General features: G+C 44.5%; 1 protein-coding gene across 1 annotated transcript; it reads left to right on the top strand.

Annotated features, from left to right (window-relative positions):
• The first annotated feature begins 27 nt into the window (after positions 1–27).
• msrb3 (methionine sulfoxide reductase B3) lies at positions 28–20,427 on the top strand. Its single transcript, XM_080851514.1, has 7 exons — positions 28–181; positions 7,596–7,766; positions 10,885–10,993; positions 11,837–11,914; positions 13,011–13,039; positions 19,282–19,379; positions 19,482–20,427. The coding sequence occupies exons 2-7, from the start codon at positions 7,691–7,693 to the stop codon at positions 19,638–19,640; spliced, it is 549 nt and encodes a 182-aa protein (XP_080707640.1). The 5' UTR covers positions 28–181; positions 7,596–7,690; the 3' UTR covers positions 19,641–20,427.
• Positions 20,428–21,658: the final 1,231 nt, after the last annotated feature.

Raw genomic sequence — 21,658 nt, forward strand, 5'->3', positions numbered from 1 at the left:
TGTTTGGGCGGACGGGAGGAATTTCCCACAATGCACTTCCCCACTTGTCATTACCTAAGAAGTACACAAACCAGCGTTTACTGAGCGTACTGTTTTCAGAGTTCAATGCGCCGGCTCAGAACTGTCAGACCCTCTACCTTCTTCTGGTACATCATATTCTCCCAGTTTCTACTTTCTACCGGTATGTATGTATGTATATATATATTGTATCATACTTTAAATGTGTTGTATGTATCGACAAGTCTGCTTGATCCCTGCTATATTAGGCTACGCTGGTTGTCCTTTCCGTTTCTGTGACACGTTTGTTGTGGTATAGCATCTGTTTAGCCTAGGAAACATTAGGCTATGTGAAACGCCAGTGTGGCGAACACTTGACTATTTGAGTCAAGGAAGACAAGGAGTGATAAGGTAACATTTGACCTTCGCCATTCGCTTAAAGCAAAGTAGCATTTGTGGCGACATTTCCATAAATGTATATATATAAATGTTTTCCCAGTACAATGCATGTAATGTCCATGGTGAATACCCTAACACTCGGTAGTTTAGGCAAGAGCAAGGGGTGTCACCAGCTTTACGCCAAGTCACAATAATCCCATGACAAATATTGGGTTACGTTTCAATATGGCGCACTGGTTGTCTCTTACCCCTTTCGAATGTAACGTTAGGAAACATTGTTTAACTCCGTTTTACGCATAGTTGCAAGCGGTAACTTTAGCGAAGCGAACTAGTTTTCGCCGAAAAATGTTTACCACTCTGTGTATCGTGGTCACACATGCAAGAGATCCTCAGGACACTTATCTCAAGACATTATTTATAGTAATGGCTCTGCTTCATTTGCAACCCAGCAGTTATTTGTGCCCTGGAAATATATTCATCACCGGTCACTAACTCTCATTAAAATAATCTGCATTGCATTAATCCTATTATAACCCAAATGTAGGCTGATTCTCCTGAGTCTCAACGAAAAAAAGTAAATCAGCCTTGTAATCGGTAGGCTAGTGTTGCATACACAAACATTGCCAAATGGGCTGGTTTGGGCTGTACGCATTATGTAGCCTGGTCTATGTTTTGGAAGTGCTACTGTGTGCCCATCTGTCAACGACTGACCGACCATTCTAGTGCCACCCAGTAAAGAGCTGAGGTTATCTCATTCTCTATGTTGTAATGGGGTCTATTGTGTCTTAAACAAAAGCTGCTTTTCACCCTGAATGGTGCCCACTTCACACTGTCCTAATGTGATCTATGAGATGAAATCCAAAAATATCTTAGCTAGTTTTCCAACACAGCTCAAGGGTAAGGTCCAGCAGGAGTTCTGTCAGATACATTTAGATTCATTCAGATACTTTTGTCCAAAGCAACGTACAAGGGAGAGAACAATCAAGCTAAGAGCAATAATACCTGGTGTAACAATAAATACTGCTTATTTTTTTCAAAGAATAGAAAACAGCATAGAAAGAAAAAGAAAAAGAAGTGCGGGACTGTCACTGCTTAAGTGCAAGTTAAGCCAAGGTGCCAGTTAAGAACTTGAACTTGATGCGAGCAGCTACCGGCAGCCAGTGGAGCTCAGTGAGTAGCGGGGTGAAGTGCCCTCTTTGGTTGGTTGAACACCAGACGCGCCACCGCGTTCTGGATCATCTGTAGTGGTTTTACCGCGCAAGCTGGCAGGCCCGTTAGAAGGTCGTTGCAGTAGTCGAGGCGGGAACTCACCAAGGTTTGCACCAGCAGCTGGGTGGCATACTGGGTTAGGTACGGCCTGATTTTGCGGATGTTGTATAGCACAAAGCGGCATGACCTGGCGACAGAGGCGATGTGGGCTGTGAAGGTTAGTTGGTCATCAATAATGACCAAGAGGTTTCTTGCTGTTTTGTATGGAGCAAGAGATAGAGAGTCAGTGTTGATATTGATGTTGTGGTGGATGAACTGTTTGGCTGGGTAGACCATCAGGGTACTGTTCGGCGACACTCCAGGCTAAAAAAAGAGAACGCCCCTTTATCGGGTTCAGCGAAGCAACTTCTGATAAATTACCATAGTAACATATCACTTAGCACTAACCTGCTCCAGGGCAGGCTATACTAAGTTAAGCTGGCTAAACTTGCCACACCCCTTGCAAAAGGAGGGATCCCATTGACCAAGGACTAAAAGGAGTCATATTTGATAGTTTGATAAGCGTAGGGAGAGAGTTCTTTGCGATCCGCCAAGATCCATTTTCCCTTTTTTGTGAGTGGTAGCCTACGTTTTTGTAATGTCGGCGATGCAGAGAACAAAGCACTCATAATTATATGACAGTGTTATATTGACAGTAACCCATCTCCCTTACGGAGATATTGGCGAAAGTTGTTTAAGTTCTTGATTTTATGTCCCTTCTACAATCACGATGTTATTAACCATACGTCATCAACAAATGCAACTTACATCATTGCAAACGTATAGTTTTGCAAACGTGTCTAGTTTTTGTGCAGTAGTGAATAAAGTCTACCTCAGTCTACTTCACAGCATATCTTTTTTGTAGAAAAGGTGGATGCATGATAAGAAGAGAGAAATACACACAATATATTTTCATTGCTTCAATTTATTGAATTTCTTATTAATACATTTACATTTAGTCATTTCGCAGACGGTTTTATTTAAAGCGATTTACAAGGAGATGTTAAACTACAATTACTACGGAGGCGAAGGGGGTCGAACCAGCGATCTGTTGCATGCAATCCATGAGCTCTAACCACTGCACCAAAGTCACATATTCGTCATAGGAAAAAAATATCACGGCTTACAGCCTATAGACAGTTTCTTATATTGCTGTCGCAGCCGCGGCAGTGTTGAATTTTGACATGATTATGGTCTTGAATTCTTCATAACGCGTTCATGGTCATATCCTGCCTTAGCGGAGACAAAAATTAGTCTTTTTCTTTGAGTTTAGACTATTAAAAATCATGGTTTTGGTGATCGACCTTTCCTGCCTTTTGAAGCAGGACGTGCACGCGCAAATTACCTGACGAGTTTAGCCTGGGACAACTTAACTAGAGGATTTTTTATCTTAGCGCCGTCGCCAGCTATATTATCTCATGTCGCGAGCTAAATGTATTATCTTAGCTTCAGTTGTACACCGAACAGGGCCCAGTTCTGTTTTGGCCAGGTTCAGCTGAAGGTGGTGGTTTTTCATCCATGTGGATATATCAGCAAGACAGTCCGAGATCCGTGCCGAAACAGTGTTGTCCTTAGGAGGGAAGGACAGCACCAGTTGAGTATCATCGGCATAACAGTGGTAGGAAAAACCATGCGAGTGGATGATAGGGCCCAGCGAGGTGGTGTAGATGGCAAAGAGAAGTGGTCCTATTCCCGACCCTTGGGGCACCCCAGTGGTGAGGAGGTGAGGTACAGACAGATGACCTTGTCATGACACCTTGAATGAGCGCCCAGTGAGGTACGATTCAAACCAGGAGTGCGCCTTGCCTGAGATGCCCATACTTGACAGTATGGACAGAAGGATGCGGTGGTTGACTGTATCAAACGCAGCTGATAAGTCAAGCAGGACGAGAGCTGAGGATTGAGCTGTTGCTCTAGCTGTTTTTAAGGCCTCTGTCACAGATAGCAGGGCTGTTTCGGTGGAGTGACCGCTTTTGAATCCAGACTGGTTTGGATCGAGGAGATTGTTTGTTGACAGGAACTCTGTGACCTGTTTGGAAGCTGCCCTCTCAATTGTTTTAGATAGGAGGGTGAGAAGTGAGACCGGTCGATAGTTTTCCACCTGAGTGGGATCGAGAGACGGCTTCTTGAGCAGCGGCGTTACCTGAGCCACTTTGAATGAAGAAGGAAATGTTGCAGAATTAAATTAAGCATTAATCACCTGTGTTATTGCCGGTAAGATGGCAGGGGATATGGCTTGAAGGATGTTGGATGGGATAGGGTCCAGCGGGCATGTAGTTGGACGGCTACCTGCTAGGATTTTGGAGACCTCACTCTCAGTGAGAGGGGTGAAAGAGAGAAACGATGAGCCATTGATGGTAGCGCCCTTAGGGGGGGCAAACAGTTGGTCGAATTGCTTCCTAATGGATGCCACTTTCTCTGTGAAAAAGGAAGCAAAGTTATCGGCTGTGAGGTTAGTAGCTGGGGGAGGAGGAGGAGGGTAGAGCAGAGTTTTGAAGGTGGAGAATAGTTTCAGGTGCACTGTTGATCTTGTCATTGAAAAAAAGTTTTCTTAGCAGCAGTGATGCCGGATGAGAAGGAGGCCACTAGTGTCTGGTGGCTTGCAAGATCGTCCTGTGCTGCAGATTTGTGCCACTATCTCTCAGCCGCTCTGAGATTGGAGTGCTGCGTTCGGAGGGTATCACTCAGCCATGAATGAGGCTGGGTAGATTGCGCAGGTCTGGTAGAAAACGGACACAAACTGTACAGGCATGAGCTCAGAGTGGAGCAGATAGGGCAGATAAAATGATAACAGTTGATATATACAATATATATACGATATATACAAGTATAATGTATAATGATAATAAATAATCTACATACACACTTGTTCACACTGTTATTGTTATTATTATTATTATTATTATTATAAATAAGAAGTAGTTGATGGGTAAAAAGTTGCACTGTTAAAAAGGCAAAGAATCACTCTCCCTTTTTCGGCTTACCTTAATCAGTTGCGCTTAGGTTTTATTTTGGTTTGCAGAATATAAGTATGTTCTGCTGAAAGGACCTTATATGGCAATAGAAACCTACAGTGAGATTTTTTTGAGACTCAGCATGAGGCTCTTAGCTTTGACATAAAGTTAGTTTCTGTCTGTTTATATCCACTGTTAAATGTTATTGTCATATTGAAATAAGTCAATGTGACTGTTTTATGATGTCGTTCTTAATTTGACCCTTGTCTTAAATGCAAATGCATCAGTAGTGATATGCCACTTTACCCCATTACATCACTTTACAGGTGTCAGCAAACAGTTCTGCATACCAGTTTGCATCTCACAATCGAAAGCTAGTGCTATACTTGCTCAATACACCGTCAGTCTTTATACAATAAGCAATAGATTAAAGGATTAAATGAACTAGCACAAAGAAACAGCTAACAGGGCTTTTGTTGTTTCACTGCATGTCTCAAACCAACTCAAAAGCCTCTGACCTCTGAGTGTTGGAAGAAAATGGACCTCTAGTGTTTCCTAGACCTCGTTTAGTCCAATAGATACATGGGTTACCCTGTGCATCCTCAGGGTGAAATGTCATTGGCCATTTATCAAAAGCAAGATCAGGTTTTGTCCCTTCTCACAAGAGTGCTGTATATCTAGCACTGTTAGATGACTATATCTTCAACAGCGTAGGGGCAATGAAATATTAGGAATGACCAAATATAACCGTGATTTTGGTGTATAATGAGGATAATAACCTACACACAGAGAGGTGGTGACAGTGTTTATTTTAAGCCTGATGTTTTGGAGAAATTCACTAATCCAGTATGACATGGCAACAAGGCGCAGACAGTCTGCTTAGCTATCTATAAATAGCAGTGGGTCTCTGATGTTTATTTTGAAAACAGGTCACACTCACACCCTTCACTACAGATACATTGATTTAATCATGGCTTGCTGGTGTCCGATCTGCACCTGAACATTTCAATGACAGACAGGTATTCAGAAAAGAGAACCACACGTTACACTCCAATTTATCATGGTTTTATCATATTATAAACATCAGTGGTTGTTTGTGTAATTTCATTTCCAGTGGGTGACGTATGCTATAAGGTCTTGTTGAAAATGTCTTATACTAGTGATGTGTTGTAAGCACAGGTTTTTTATTATCCTTTTTATGGTCTGTGCCCTTTAATAACATATCACTGAGAGATCCTAAATGTGAAATATTGAAACTGGATTCAGGGTCACGGTTAGTGTGGTTTCAATTGTTTAGTTCTTTTTTGTGAGGCATCATAGGGAAGCTCTTGAGAAATACATTCCTCTAAATGACAAGGCTGTCTGATGATGCTCTGTATTACTAACCACTACTGGCGCTTCTCCCATTCATGCTCTGCACATAAAGGTCCCTCTTCATGTAATCTGAGCGGTCTCTTATTAGACCTACACACTTGGCACAGAGTCACATTTCTACTCTTGTTCCTATTCTCTTTCTCTTGTTCCTTCTGTTGTTCTCTCTCCCTCTCCCTCTCCCTCTCTCTCTCTCTCTCCCTCTCCCTCCCTCTCTCCTTCCCTTTCTCTCTCTCTCTCTCCCTCTCTCTCATACACACACACACACTTTTCTCTTCCCTTCTCTCTCAGTTGTACACACCAAGCAGTCATCTCTGCCCCCCCTCCACCCTGACGAGTGACGCTGCCCCCCACTCTGCCCCCTAGTGCTGCACCACCGCCCCCTCTCTTCACGTGCCGTAGGCCTGGATGGCAGCGTCGCTCCTCAGATGCATGGCCCCTGTGGCCCTCAGGCACTGCCGGAGTTCCTGTAAGGCTGCCGGGCGACTTCTGGCTCTGCCCAGTCCTGCGCTAGGTAACTGTAACCATGGGCTTCTAGAGAAGGGGGAGGTTAGTGTGTGTGGGGGTAGGGTGGTGAGGGGGTGCTATGAGGTCTCTGGTCAGTCCTTCACACAGCCTGTGATGTGGAGCATAGAAGAGTAGAACGCCATTGCCATAACATATAGGCAACTCCAGACTTGTTAGCTAAGGTATCCTCTCAGTGCATTGAAACCGCATTCATATTGGTGTTGGTTGGTGCACAACTCATTCTAAAATAGATCACAAATTTGAGTGTTTTCAGGTACAGTCTTTTTAATCAGTCAAGTCTGGAGTTTCCTGCTTTCGTAGCATATGGTAGTTGCATCAGGTGCTTTGTCCCTCGGGGCTGCAGCCATGGCAACCGGCGCGCCGATGAATGGGTGAAATGGGCATGGAAGCAGATCCGGATCATCTTACTGTTGTCAGCACTGACATTGGGGCTTGCCCCCACATTGTGGTCATCTTTTGTACTGGGATCACAGCACCCATTTCATGCCACCCTTTAGTCACAGTCATGTTGCCTTTTGTCCGTGACCGTCATTTCATCCGCTGTGTCAAAGGTGTGTTGGAGCAGCTTTGAGTCGTTTAGAGGTTGGTTCAGTTAGTTACATCAGAAGTACAGTCATGGCACATCTAAACATTGCAATGCAGTTTCCTCCGGTCTCATTAAAATGTTCATCGTGATTGAGAATATAATATGCAAGAAGAGCAGTTTAACACTGGTCCTGTTAATCTGGTAATCAGTTAATCAGTCTTAACATTTCACTAATAATTCCTCTCCTCTAACTCATTTGAATGAATTACTCAACCCCATCTACCCAATCAGCCTAATCCACCTCCAATCCCCTTACTTTTTACATGGGGACTTTGAAAAGCCTCTCTCCTTTGGTGTCCATTGGTTTGCCTGTGTTACCATACCGATTGTCTCTACAGTCCCATCATGATGATGTCATCTTAAACCCCGTCCCTGCATGAATGTCATTGGCCAGTTCCACTGTGCCGCACAGATGGATTGGCCTCCCTTCCTGTCCGTCTTCGTAACTGACAACTGTATTGACCTGTGTTGTTTTTTCTGCTTCCTCTGCCTTGCCTCTGTTTGTGTTGTAGCGTGAGCGGCAGTGGGGTGTTTTGTGGGCGCAGGTCTTTTGCACTCTCTGTCCGCAGCATCAGCATCAGCAGCAGCAGCAGCAGCAGCAGCAGTGATGTCAGGATTCAATCTGCTGCACCTGGTGACCAAGAGCCAGCCTGTGGCTCTGAAAGCCTGCGGGCTCCCCTCAGGTCCACTGGATGCTCTCTGTGTGTGTGTGTGTGTGTGTGTGTGTGTGTGTGCGGGCTCAGCGCTGCTTTCCCGAGCTCTAATACACACCTTCCTGTGTGAGCACAAGAGTGTTTATGTGTGTTTTTGTTTTTGCTGGAGTTGCTGTTTGATTGTTTGAGTCATCTGCAGGGAACACCACCCAATATATCACATACTTCTCAGCTTATTAGAGGTAAATGTTCCATAAATTAAGTGAGAATTGAATTGAATTGAATTGAATTGAATTGACTTGAATTGGTTTAGTTTGTTCAAATTTCGCCATTTATTCTATTTAATTGTAATGTATATGGTCTCAGACCAGCTCAATTCTTCTAACCAAAGGCAGTCCATTCACAGACAACTCTCCACAGGAGTTCTGTAGAAGTTCTATTGTGCGGTGTTCTTCCTCCAACTGTCCCTCAGGTCTGGAGCTCATTCTCTGCTCTGCCCGGCGGACATCTTTGGTGCCTCTGGACTAACACTAACACAGTTTGCTTTTCTCAAAAGAGCTTGCATGCACACTTCAGTCCCTCTCTCCCTCTCTCTCTCTGTCTCTAACTTTCTCTCTAATGCAGTAATGATTATTCAGTACCACATAACACCAAGGTATTGTGTCAGAGAATTGTAAAGGGCATTTTGACATGCCTTCAATGTAATTTAATATTTCAAGTTCTATAATCTCTAAGCTCTGGTCATTTAAAAACTCACCCTATGCTGCCCCATGGCTGAGTAGGTGAGTGGAAGCAGGAGATAAAGAGGGGAAAGAGCCAAACCAAGGGACCCTCAGGAGAGGAGGCCCTTAGATTTGACAAGTTCATAAAGCAAAGGTCGCTTGAGAAGGAAAGGTCTCGCTCTCAATCTGTACCAGGTGTTTACACATAAGGTTCAAAGGTGCCTTTCTGAATACTGCAGGAGGGAATTACATAAGGAAAAGAAGTTGTGTTCCACTTAATACTGTTGCCAAATGGCATTTCTCTTCATACAGATTCTCTAGCATTGTACTCCTCTGTCAGTTTCAGAAATGAAATGGTAGCACAGCTTAGTATTGAAAGACCCCAGACACCCCTCGCAACAAAGAGTCCTTCCAACTTTGGAGTCCCAGTAATGGTGTTCAATCCGTGTATCATTCGTTCATTTGTTTTTCCGATTTAGACGAAAATTGAAAAAATGAAAACAACGTTTGATTTCTCGTTTTTCCCTTTTCAAAACCAAAACCAGAAATCGGATTACGGTTCTTTTTCTCGTTTTTTCCATTCTGCACCCCCAAACGGAAAATGGAAAATGAAACATTCGAATAACAAATCCACGCTGCTTGCGCAAGGCAGAACTCATGTTGGTTGTCAGGGAAACCAATTGGAGGATGAAAACAAGGGCCTATAGCTGGTAGAGAGTCCGCTTAAGGTGGACTGTCCTTGGACACATTATGTTGACATCCTGGTGCCTGTGGAGGATGAAAACAAGGGCCTATAGCTGGTAGAGAGTCCGCTTAAGGTGGACTGTCCTCGGACACATTATGTTGACATCCTGGTGCCTGTGGAGGATGGAAACAGGGGTGTAGCTGCTCAGGGCCAGTCCGCTGATGGTGTACTATTCTCGGACACCTGTTGCTCACATCCTGCCACCTCTGGAGGTTATAGAGGGGGTCTAGCTGCTCAGGGCCAGTCCGCTGATGGTGCACTATTCTCGGACACCTGTTGCTCACATCCTGCCACCTCTGGAGGTTATAGAGGGGGTCTAGCTGCTCAGGGCCAGTCCGCTGATGGTGCACTATTCTCGGACACCTGTCCCTCAAATCCTGGTCCTTCTGGAGGATATACAGGGGTGTAGAGGCTCAGGGCTGTCCGAGTGACGGTGCACTATTCTCGGACACCTGTGAGCTGCCTCGTTTCCCTGACAACCAATACGGCCAGGATTTGTTATTTGAATGTTTCATTTTCCATTTTCCGTTTGGGGGTGCAGAATGGAAAAAACGAGAAAACGAACCGTAATCCGATTTCTGGTTTTGGTTTTGAAAAGGGAAAAACGAGAAATCAAACGTTGTTTTCATTTGTTCAATTCTCGTCTAAATCGGAAAAACAAATGAACGAATGATACACGGATTGTGTTCTCACTTTTTAATCATTTTGGTTGAAAGACATTGACAGTGGATTTGTCTGAGTGTCAGGGCTAATATACACTGCCCCCGTGTGGACAATCTAAACACCTCCACAGTTTCGTCACTAGAGGTCAGCATTGTTACAACGTAAGAAATTGAAATGTTACCTAACGGTGATGGCAGCAGTAGAAGCAGAAGTTCGAGTAACATTGCTGTAGCCTCAGGACTTATCATCATAGTATTGAAACATCTGTATAATCTGTCCCACTGAATTTTCTTGAACTGTTCTACGCCTTGCTGAGATCTTTGGCTGTAGCACATCTCCCCCTCTATACACAGGCTTGTAGGCGTCATGGCAGTAGGACTGATCAGTGCAATCATACACCCCCCCCCCCCTCCTCTCCAGACAGGAGTCAATATCAGGCTTTTATTACTAATTTAATTACCTTAAAGTTGCATATTGCCAACCAGTCAAATCTATATCCTAAACGAGTGTGCAGCAACATCTTTTGATATCCTCTTGGTTGCCATAGCACACTGCAGGCAAGCAGATATGTTTCAAAAAGAGTTCTGGCTCACATATCGGCTTGCTTGGCAGGGCACTTTTACACGCACAGCTTGATGATGAACATGCAAAGGCTACGAGTGCTTATAATCATTATCTTAAAGCCTTGCAAAATGCACCTTTAATTTAGATTTATGGTATGCTTTTTTGGATTTTTTTTTGTGTGTACCTGCTTGTATTTGTCATTGCTTTTTGATCATGCTTCATATTGACTCTTGCCTGGAAAACCACTGTGTGAGAAACCCTGAACATTGCACTTTAGCACTGCTATAAGAAGTTTGTGTGCGTGTGTGTGTGTCTATATATACAGTATATATATATGTGTGTGTGTGTGTGTGTGTGTGTGCGCGTGTGTGTGCGCGCGTGTGTGTGCGCGCGCGCGCATGGTCCCATGAGTTGGTGGCCCCACGTAACTCTTTCTCCTAATATTCCCGTGCAGGAACACGCCGAACCAAGAAGACATGGCCGGTCACCTTCCCCCAGGACGAGCTGAAGAAGAGGCTCACCCCTCTGCAGTACCATGTCACCCAGGAGAGAGGAACAGAGAGGTTGGGCCCTTAGCCTGAGCTGCCTTCCCTCCCTCCATCCCTCCCTCCCTCCATCCCTTTCCGGCTTCCCTGTGAACGCACCTAGCATCTGTACATGTCCAGCACTTTCCAGCAGCCCAAAAAAATTTGCTCTACCGCTCCCTACTCCTCCTTTAAATGCCCGTCATAAAATGTTGTGCACATTGGCTGTTCTTTTTATTTGGGGGTAAACAAGCACCCTATTCACATTCACTGGCACCGTAAAGACCTTGAAATTTCCACCCGTTCAGACATGCAGTTTGCGTTGGTGTGCCGAGTTCTTCGCGAGCCCCGGGCCGAGGGGGCGACGCGACCGCGCCAGTGCCGGTGGGAAAAGCGCGGTTAGCCCCAAATGAGAGAGAACTCTGTGACTCCCCTCCGACTGCCCGGCTGTGGTCACGCACACGTGGGGAAGGCATTTATCGGCTCATTGGCAGGAGGAATGTGAAAAATGCCCAGCGACTGGCCCTGCGTGCTCGGCCCCGCCGAAACAGCCCCGGCCCTCACAAGGCTGGGCCTTCCGCATGACTTCCCGCTGGTGTTTGCTTGTGGCTCCCAGCGCTTGGCCAGTTTTAGTGGGCTTGTTTATGTACAGGCCTGCGGTTCCCTCCCTCTCCTCCAGATATATCAGGACGCTGCTTACGTCCAGCCTGTCCTCATCTAAATGAATGGGTTATACGTGAACAATGCCTAAAAGACAATTGATAGTCCTGCTACAGTAAAGATAATGCGCAACCACCTAAGGTTCATAAAAGTGGTACTGAATGTCGTTTGGAACTGTGTGAACTAAGTTCTCTCTGCTCTGTCTCACCTGATTGTGTGTAGTGCCTTCGCTGGAGAGTACGCCCATAGCAAAGAGGAGGGGACCTACAATTGCATCGTCTGTGGCACCCCGCTATTCCCGTAAGTCAAAAGACCCTTAAACACACTTTCAGCCCCCCACCCCCTTCCCTCCCTAAATGTGCATGCCTTTGTAGTCGTGATTTCCACACATAATGCTTTACCTGTGTACTCTACGGGCGTCAGAAGGTGGCACTGAAACGGCTTCACTGGGGAACCGGATGCAATCATCCTGTTATACATTGCACATGGGTCAGCAAATGATTGACCACCACACTGGTCTCAGGCGCTCCAGGGGAGAGGTGCTACGGCTGTGTGTGTGTGCGGGCACGCTTGTGTGTGTGTGTGTGTGTGTGTGTGTGCATGTGTGTGTGTGTGTGAGGGGGAGAGGGGGGCACCTACCTTCTCCTCCCCCGGTGCTGGAGATCAGAGCTCCCTGAGCGACTGTCCCGCTTACCTCAGCTCCTCTAATTGGTTCAAGAGAGGGTCTTCTCCTCGCAGCCCAGCCCCGTCCAGACCCAGCCTAGCCCGGCCCAGCTGCGGCTCGCCCGGCGCGCACACGGGAGGGTTAACTGTGTGTGTGTGTGTGTGTGTGTGTGTGTGAACATGGGAGGGTTAACTCTACCTGACAGCACGTCAGACCCGTCTCAGGAGTGATTACCAGGTCGCAATTTTCCCACAGCTCGCTGGAGAGCTTCAAAGGGGGCTGAATTTACGGCCGGCGTTAGCCCATATCTTAGGCTCGATGGTCCCAGAGGAGACGTGTGTTTTTCTCCCCCCCCCCCCCCCCCCCCCCCGACTCCCTGGCTGTAAGAACGCACAAATTGCCCGCTTATTGTGTGCCAGATATTTTCCGCATTTGAGGTTTTTTATCCCTCCCACCTCCTGAGAGGCCAAAAAATCAGAAGGATAATGAAACACCCCAGGGATACTGGCCCGTTTTGACAGACTATTCGCTAAGGTCTCAAGGAGTCGCCCACAACACACACACACCTGGACACACACACAAACACACACACATAATGTCCGTCTGTTGAAATTGACTATTCCTTCCAGCCAACAGGAAATATTGATTCTCAGACTCTGTCATTTATAGCCGTGCATTTAAACAGGACTGCTTTTTTGTTTTTTTAAACCTCTTCATTTTTATCCATTGCAGGTCCAATAAGAAATTTGACTCTGGATCAGGTATGTAAAACCCTCTGCTCCTCAACTTATGGAAACTAATTCAAACAGATTTCGTCCATATGAGATGGGGTTGCAGAGAAGCCAGTGTTTCAGCCATATATCATCCAGCAGAGCTGAGGGTGACTCTAGGGACTTGTGACTTCATTCCTCTCCAATAGAAGTGTGCCTGTGTGTGCGTATTGAAGTGAGTGTCCATTTAAAGATACTGGAAGCAAAGTTAGCATTTGTTAGCCACAGTAAGAAACCATCTTCTTCATTATGTGTGTGTGTCCTGCACATGTGAGACTCTTGGTAGGCAGACACATACACCTCTTTGATTATCTAAACAAGTTATGTTAAATTCTCTGTGGAAATGATGGCATGAGTCACTCAGTTCCACTCAGCAAACACTCAAGTGTTATTGTCTAGCTCTTTGTTGAAAGTCTGAGGAGAAATGCAGTCCTAGCTGTTGCATCTGTTCCCAAGGTGGAAGCAATGGACTGAGACCACATACAGTTTATACTACACATAAGCCAGACAGCTCTCTTACTCTCTCTCTCTCTCTCTCTCTCTCTCCTTCTACCTCTCTTTATCTCACTCCCTTTTTTTGACTTGGGTGAGAAGACAGCTTGACCCCGCGGCCCCTTTCTGGTTGATTGCAGGGACGAGTGTGTATTCCGTCAGCTGTCTAATGGCCGCCAATAAGAGTGGCCTATAAAGGCCTCCATACTTATGAATCAATCTGTGATGTACACCACAAACACAAAATAAGCATAGCCATGTCTTTAAAGAGCTTCACATAGTTCCCCAAAGTTATTTTAATGAAGGTTATCTCTTCCTGTGTGATTAGTTTATTGGCTGTAAACGCCGGGATCTGTCAGTTGTAATCCGTTGGAATGTCTTGTTCTCTTAATTGTGTAGGTTTTTGACATCAAACAGGACTGCAAATTCGTCTTTCTTTGCAATTAGGGAATAACTTCACTGAGCTATGAGTGATGTCAGAGTTAAAAATAGAAACATGCAAGTCACCCAGTAATTCATTGGCGAGGATGACCTATGCAACTCAAGGAACCCACTCTAGTTTTCTATTTCTTAATTTCTTGTAAAGTGTCCATTGAAAAATGCTGTCATCTAATTTCAATGTATTTTCTAGTATTGCAGGTGTAATCTCATTTAAATGTAGGTTTGAGGAAGGCAGGTGTTTTTCTCCTTTGACTCTATTGTACAAACATGTGAGATTGACACTGCTAACCCTTCAGACGGTATATGGACATGGTGCAATGGCATACACCTGGTCGTCATTTGGGGAATTTTGGCAAAAATGGGTGAAAAATACACGTAGCTCAGTTGCCAATCCATCAAAGACTTGAAGGCTGGTGGACATACCTGTTACTAGGAATTATGTGTGTGTGTGTGTGTGTGTGTGTGTGTGCACAAGTGTGATGTTAAAATGAGTATCTCATTGACCTGCCTTGCTGTCATACCAAGTTGACAGTGCTTGATGCTTAAAAAGAAAAGTTAATTGCTCCCAAAATATTGTATATGTTTTTTTAAGCCAGTGTGCAGTTTACCCCTGGCCAAGAGACATTAGCCGCATTTACATGTGTCAATATAAGCCGCTTATAGCTCGGATATATTTAGGCGGATGTCTGAGCCGATCGAGAGAGGTAGTCTACGCCGGTCGGTAAGCCGCTTAAACAAAGATGTAACTAGTGGTGACAGGTAAGCCGCTTATCGGCGTGTTATGTGCATGCGTGCCTACATGGTAGTTAATAAAAGTGCCTTTTAGCATCATAAAGACTTTTCATTTAATATAATGTCAACAGCTGTGTTTACATGTGTCAATATAAGCCGTCTGACTAGACAGAGCAAAAAAAAGACGGAGACCACACATGGTTTGCAATAACAAGTATATTTAAAAAAACGCATAATATGAGCATAAACTGCGCCAAAACGAAGGTAAATAACATCAGTGTTATTGTGGTTAAACTATGTAATGCGATAGGTGTGTGTGGCAAATGTAACATGGAACTTTTACAGATAATAGCTAATCACAAAGAATGCATCTGCCTGCTACTACTACCCATCCTGTTAAAATAGATGCCCAACACGATGTGACGAGCTGTCATCTGACGAGCTGTCTGACATCGAGCCGTCTGAACTTGTGTCGTTATTAGGCTCATCATCTGAACTCCTGTCGTCGGTAGGGTTGGGTACCGAGAACCGGTACCAATACGGCACCGGTTCCATACAACCGATACCTACCCGGACCGAAATGCAACGCAGATTTCGATGCTTCCTTTCGGTGCCTGAGCAGATTTTTTTTTTTTTTTTTTTTAAATTTATAATTTAACAAAACTAGCGATAGCTAACGAGAAGTAACGTTAGTGGCGTAGATCTTTCTGAGTACGATCTGTATACTTTTTTGTGTTGCTAACAGATTTCGTGGGGCACATATAAAACTGCTCCATCTCCCAATGTAGACTCTCGCCTTAGTCGCTCACGCTCATTGGTGATAATGTAGCATTCCATATGGGACTAATGGAAACGGGATTTGTGTTGAGGAGATGCCATGGTAATGGGTTGACTTGTGTGTGGTTTCGGTTTCAAGATAAGTGTGGTTGTTCTAAGCACGCTTTATTAAACGGAGAGCTACCGTCTCATCCAAAGATATTCCTTCTCAATGTGAGTTCTTAAGAGAGCACTAACTTGGACGCTACAATAACATTGCAACAGTTTAATGACAGCGAAGAGCAGGCAGCCTTGCACAGAGCAAGCACAAACAGAGCTAGCCATCAATATAACAGAGAAAATGTCGAAAGGTAAACGATCAAAAGTGTGGCTGTATTTCGCACAAAAAGATTCAAACAACGCGACGTGCAGCATATGCAACAACAAAATTGCGTGTAAATGGGGGAGAGAACTCAAGAGGCCCTGAAGCTAAACTCTTAAAGGGGCAGTACACATTCACGAAACCAGTGGGTTTAAATAAATGCAAACTAAATAATATTTTTTTTACTCTGAAGGCAAACATGCTCATATTTCTGCAAAAGAATTACTGAAGTGTGAAGTGTGTGTACAGAGTGTTTATGTATTTATTTATATTTATTTAAGTATACTGTAAACAGTTGTTATAAGTTAATATATTGTTCATAGTTTGAAGTTAAAAGGTTTGAAGCCAAGTGTTTTGTAATCAATCACGTCGGACCCGGTCTGTATTGAAAAGATCAGCCGTTTCTAGAATAAGGAAATGTATCTATTGTCAAAAGATCAGCCGTTTTAAGAATAATGAAATGTATCTGGTGTCAAATGTTTTGGAAACACCCTGCTGTAGACCTCTTCTCTCTGTTAACTTTATTTTACAGTTTGCGTATAATCCATATACACAAAGTCCGTTTTGTTTTTCATGTATGGTTTCTTTTCATGGCTCCCCGACCTCCGCACCGACATGAGCCAAACCTCCAGGAACACAGGCAGCCCGGCTGCTTGCTCACCAGACTCGTGCCGACTCCACTTCCTGTTTTGGCCAGAAACCTTTTGCCACACGGGCTCCATTTGGCCCGTGCTCTGGCCCCTGCTCCCGAGCGCCGCTCCGATCGCTGTGGTAACCATCCGCTGGGATGCTCCTGCTCTGAGTCATAGGATTCTTCTGTTCCTCCGAGAATTTCCTGTTCCTGAGTGGAATTTTGTGGCTTTGTAGTTGTGGCCAACCATCCCCTCCCTCAGTTTGGGAGTTTGCGAAAGGGGGAATAGAGGGAGGAGAGACGGCTCAGGCTGGAGGGTTTTATTTGTCGGGAGGGGGGGCGGGGTGGGGGGTGGTTTTTTTGGTGCTTCTTCACAGTGCCACAGAGAGTTTCGTGGCGAAGCCACTTATGTGTTCTTCACAAAGCAACACATCTCCCCCAAAGACACACTGTTAAAGTGATTTTATTTTGGTAACAAACTGAATTTATCAATACACAAGAACTATTTGTAGATATATTAGAATTCTTATTAAAGTATTAAGACAAATTAGGTGATTCTGGATGTACATACATGTTATACAAACTTACTTTTTTATTTTTACCATATAAAACAATCTCAGATTATCTTCGGTGACCAACTATATTCTATCACACACCAAATCTGTATGGAGACATACTTCAAAGCTTGGCTGAAATATATCGACATGCCTTGGGATTCTGGTGGATGAGAACAGTTCCAAGTATACGGCACTGTAAAACAATTAAGCTTAAACATGCCGTTGGTTTTTGAGATGCAGGGTTAAAGGCAAAAAACTAAGTAGAAAATAAGTGGGAACCTTTTGCTTGTTTATTTTTGCCCCTCCCCTCCCGTCTCTTCCAGACCCTGTTTCATAAATAACTTTGGGTTTTTGCGCATGTTTTGAATGAGGTTTGCAAGGCGGGGGAGGACTGGGACATGTGTGAAGGTTAGGTGGCCAACAGGGTGAGGAATTCTTTTGGCTCGCATTGGTTTACATATCTTTGGCTCCTTTGGTTTTTTTTCTCGAAGGAAGCCATGTGGACATATTTTGGGATGTGGTATGATGTAATCCAACCTGGCCTGCAGCTTTTGTGCTTGGGGATTTGTTGCTATTTGTTGCGAAGGTTTGATATCGACCACCATGTGATGATAAAACAAGGAATGTAGCAATTTTCGGTTCCACAATGTCTTTTACAAGGCAGTAACATTTTAACAGGTACAGTTTGCACTGAAATAGCAAGCCATCTGCTGAAATGGATTTTTTGCGTTGAATAAAATCAATATGAATCTGACCTACAGAATTCACAGAATGTCCAGAAGAAACGTCTGCCCATTGAAATCCTCCACTTAAAAACAAGAGCAGCAATGAATTGAACGACCCCTCAAATGCTTGTTTTTAGACACATCCACTAGGCTGTGCAGTCATGCAGGTCCTGTTAAGTCCTTATTGCAGCAACATGTACAGTATTCACACACATCGTCTGCTTTTCCCCCTTTCTGCTGGCTGCCATATGATCTCCATATAATCCACCAACATGGAGCAGTGGTCCCAGCTCTTGAGGCCAGGCTTGATGCCCAGGGCTCTCTGCTCGTCCCATAGGCCCTCCAGCTAAGGAGGGAGACGTGACCAGCGGGACCACCCACGAGTGCTCTTAGGCCTGGGTGACCTCTGGAAGGTTGGGATCAGCAGGATAAAAGGGACGAAGAATAGATGCAAATACAGTTTGTGGCTCTCAGGATTACGTTGAACTTCTTTGACCCCTTTGATTTGACGTGCTTTGCTCTGGAAGCCATGCAATGAGTCTGTGTGTTGGGGCCAGGGGGGCTGTCAAGTGTTAATTAGTAGAGGTGTTCAGCTTTTATGGGGCAACAAGAGGAAAATGACAGAAATTCAACGTCTAGCATTTGCTACTTGTGATTGGGACTGCCAGTGTGTTCTTGTATATATGTGTTCCATAATGCTTTGAGTTTAATATATCCAAGATGGCTATTCTTATTTTGGGGCCAGTGTTCGTACCCCCTTAGTTCTGTCCCTCTGTAGTCAATGTGTTTTCTGTTTAATGAAGTTCATGGCTGGTTCCCACTCTTTAATTAGGAGGAAGGCAGGGATCTCCTTAAGAAATGAAAGGGGAAGCTTGATGGGGGGTGTGACTGGGCGTCTAGCTGGGCGTCTAGCTGGAATGAACTACAAAAATAAACTTTCAGCAGTGGCTTGGCAGCGCCAGAGAATGGGGAGCTTGTCTTAGAGACTGAATGCTGAAAACCTGAGGAAGCAGCCAAGAAGTATCAAGGGGAATCCGTCCACTGCGTGCTCACATTCCTGCAGCAAGAGTACACACACACACACACACACACATATACACGCACACAGACACACACACACACACACAGACACACAGACACACACACACACACACTCTGAGAGAGTCCTGTACATGCCAATATACTCAGGTGGGAATGTACTGGCAGCACTGCAGGTTTGGTGTTATCAGGCATTTGCACCTCAGCGTCTAGAGCTCTTGGTCTGAGGTAGCTGTGTTTGGAGCGCACCGCTGCAACCAGCTTCTCTTTTCTAAAACCTGCCACACACTGAAAGCCAAAGTGTGTAAAAAAAAGAGCGGTTCAGTGATCTTGTATTGATTTAAAGTGCAGGAATGTAATAAACGTGATGGTAATTGTTTTAGTATTTGTGTTGTCAGACCAGACTACACTGCTTTAGAGTTGTCACTTGATGAACAACCTACATTCTAAGTCCACGACTCTCAACTTGTTTATTACAGGATGGCCATCCTTCTCTGATCTCATTAAAGAGGGGTCCATAACCATCACAGATGACTTCTCCTACGGCATGCACCGCGTGGAGACTAGCTGCAGTCAGGTGGCCCTCCGATTTGTTCTCACCCGGTAACAAGCCGACATGAACCCTGTACCTGCTTCACTAACCCATCTCTTTCTTCTTTTCATCTGGATCTCACTGTAGTGCGGTGCTCACTTGGGACACCTCTTCGACGACGGGCCGCGGCCCACGGGGAAACGCTACTGCATAAACTCAGCCTCGCTGGGCTTCCAGTCCAAGAAGGCGCCCGCGTCTGCGGAGGCAGCCGGGGAGGCGCCCACCTCCAGCAAGAGTGAGCTGTGAGCAGCCCTGTGGACAGACAGCAGGCAACAGACAACAGCGTGGCTGATCAACTGGCCCCACGGTATCCCTCCCTTAGCCCAATACAATATGATATACGCCACTCCAACAGTATAATATCAACCAACATTATTTTGACTCCAAACAATTACTGAGCCACCCATTGAAGCTTATAATGGAATCAACAAGCCTGCATTCACCACCATTATTATAGCCTTGGATTTAGCTGCCCAACCAGCAAAAGCCTACTGCCTATAAAACCGTACTTAAACACCTCAGACTTGACATGTATAGAGGTCTGGTGAGAGAAACCGGATCACAGTGTCCGTCTGCTTAAGAGCGCTCAATAGTGGTTTTGATAATGCACGTCTGTGAGCTGTGATGTTTTCTTCTCAGAGATATAGTGAAAGCCCTTTGTTTGGAAATGAATTATGAATGTGTATTTTCTCAGAGCAACGTGTTATTTTTGAAGTGATATTTGATACCTAGAGGTTGGTGGGTTAGGGAGAACGCTATGCAAGTGCTCCTGTGAGCGGTAAAATAAGCATCAAGCAGAGAACAAAGCATTCTTTCAAATAAAACGTAACAGATGACAAATGTTTAGTCTGAACACAAATGTAGCCTGGCTTTTAAGGGTGGGCGAAATTTTTTCTTTTTCTTCTCTTGACTCCATCTCTCGCTGCCTCCCGATCAGGGTTGAGTATTTTCAGGGTTTTGATTCACTGGTTGTGTTGACATATTTAAAAGTGTTATCAAATAAAACTAAGTCGAAGCACTTTGATACAAACTATGTTTGTTTTGTGAGTGATCCATACGTATGTTCCCCTGTGCGATATGAAATCTTCCGGATGTGAACATCTTATTGGGATTTCTAAATACAAACAACTGGATTTGTATTCAGTTATTATTTTATTATAAACTTTCAGAAACACCTTATATATTCCATGACCTCATAAACTGGAAACGAGTACTTCAATAGTCAGTAATGTACAGACAGGAGTTGATCTTGTTCAGGCAATCCTGAGGACGCCTGCTCCAACGCCCCAGTGCCTGCCCACTCATTGGGTGAGTATGACATTGATATTTCCCCCATGGCCAAAGCCAATGCATCGGCCTTGGATAAAAATAAAGAGCGGTTGAGGAGGAGTTCATCCACGGGTCAACTACAGGAAAGGGTGTTGTCCTTGCAGTAGTTTAAAGTGGTATGGATTTTCATTTGTAATTATGGAAATGCCAATCCAATGTGACGGCGTAAATGCATTAACCAACGCTGTAGTGTTCAGTGTTGGCTGTGTTTGTGTGTGTGTGTGTGTGTGAATGTGTGTGTGTGTAAGAGAGAACGTTCTTCTGCAATCATATGCAAGCAAATACAAATGAGCACACATCATCCGCAAAGATGAGTGGAGGTACCTACCACTTAAATGTCTGCGTGTGTAATTATAAAATGTGAAACACATCCCTTTTGGGTGACATTTTTTTAACCCAAGGAAGAAATGAACTTGCTGGTCACCCAAGGGTTGCAATAAGTGCTCTGTGAAGTGTTTGGGGTTTGTTTTGTGTCGTATCACCATGGAAACTACCTTGGAATGTGACATTGTTCTTAGCTTAATTCCATTTGATAGATCGCCCTCGTATAAATTGCCCTGCATCAGCTTGCATTCTTAAACGAGCTGTTCGTCTTCCTGATTTAGTTGTCTGTACTGATAAGATTATGTCTGTAAGAGATATTTAACACTCATATGGAAATTGAGAGGGACTGTCTTAGACATGCTGTTTCATTTGATCTTGACTTAACAAATCTTCATTGACATCTAATGACAGCTATGCATTGAACTATACCCTTGACATTCCATTGATTTACACAAATTAGATACGTGTCTTTGGGTGACAAGCGAGAGATAATGATATTATTTCTAAAAGTACCTCAGGGTGGTAGAGTGACAACCTCTACTTTGGTTGAGATTTGTTTGATTGTAAGTGAAAAGGCTGATGTCTCAGCCTACGGTGTTAAACTGGTGTCT

This window comes from Sprattus sprattus (assembly GCF_963457725.1).
Source record: "Sprattus sprattus genome assembly, chromosome: 14".
Lineage (NCBI taxonomy): Eukaryota > Metazoa > Chordata > Actinopteri > Clupeiformes > Clupeidae > Sprattus > Sprattus sprattus.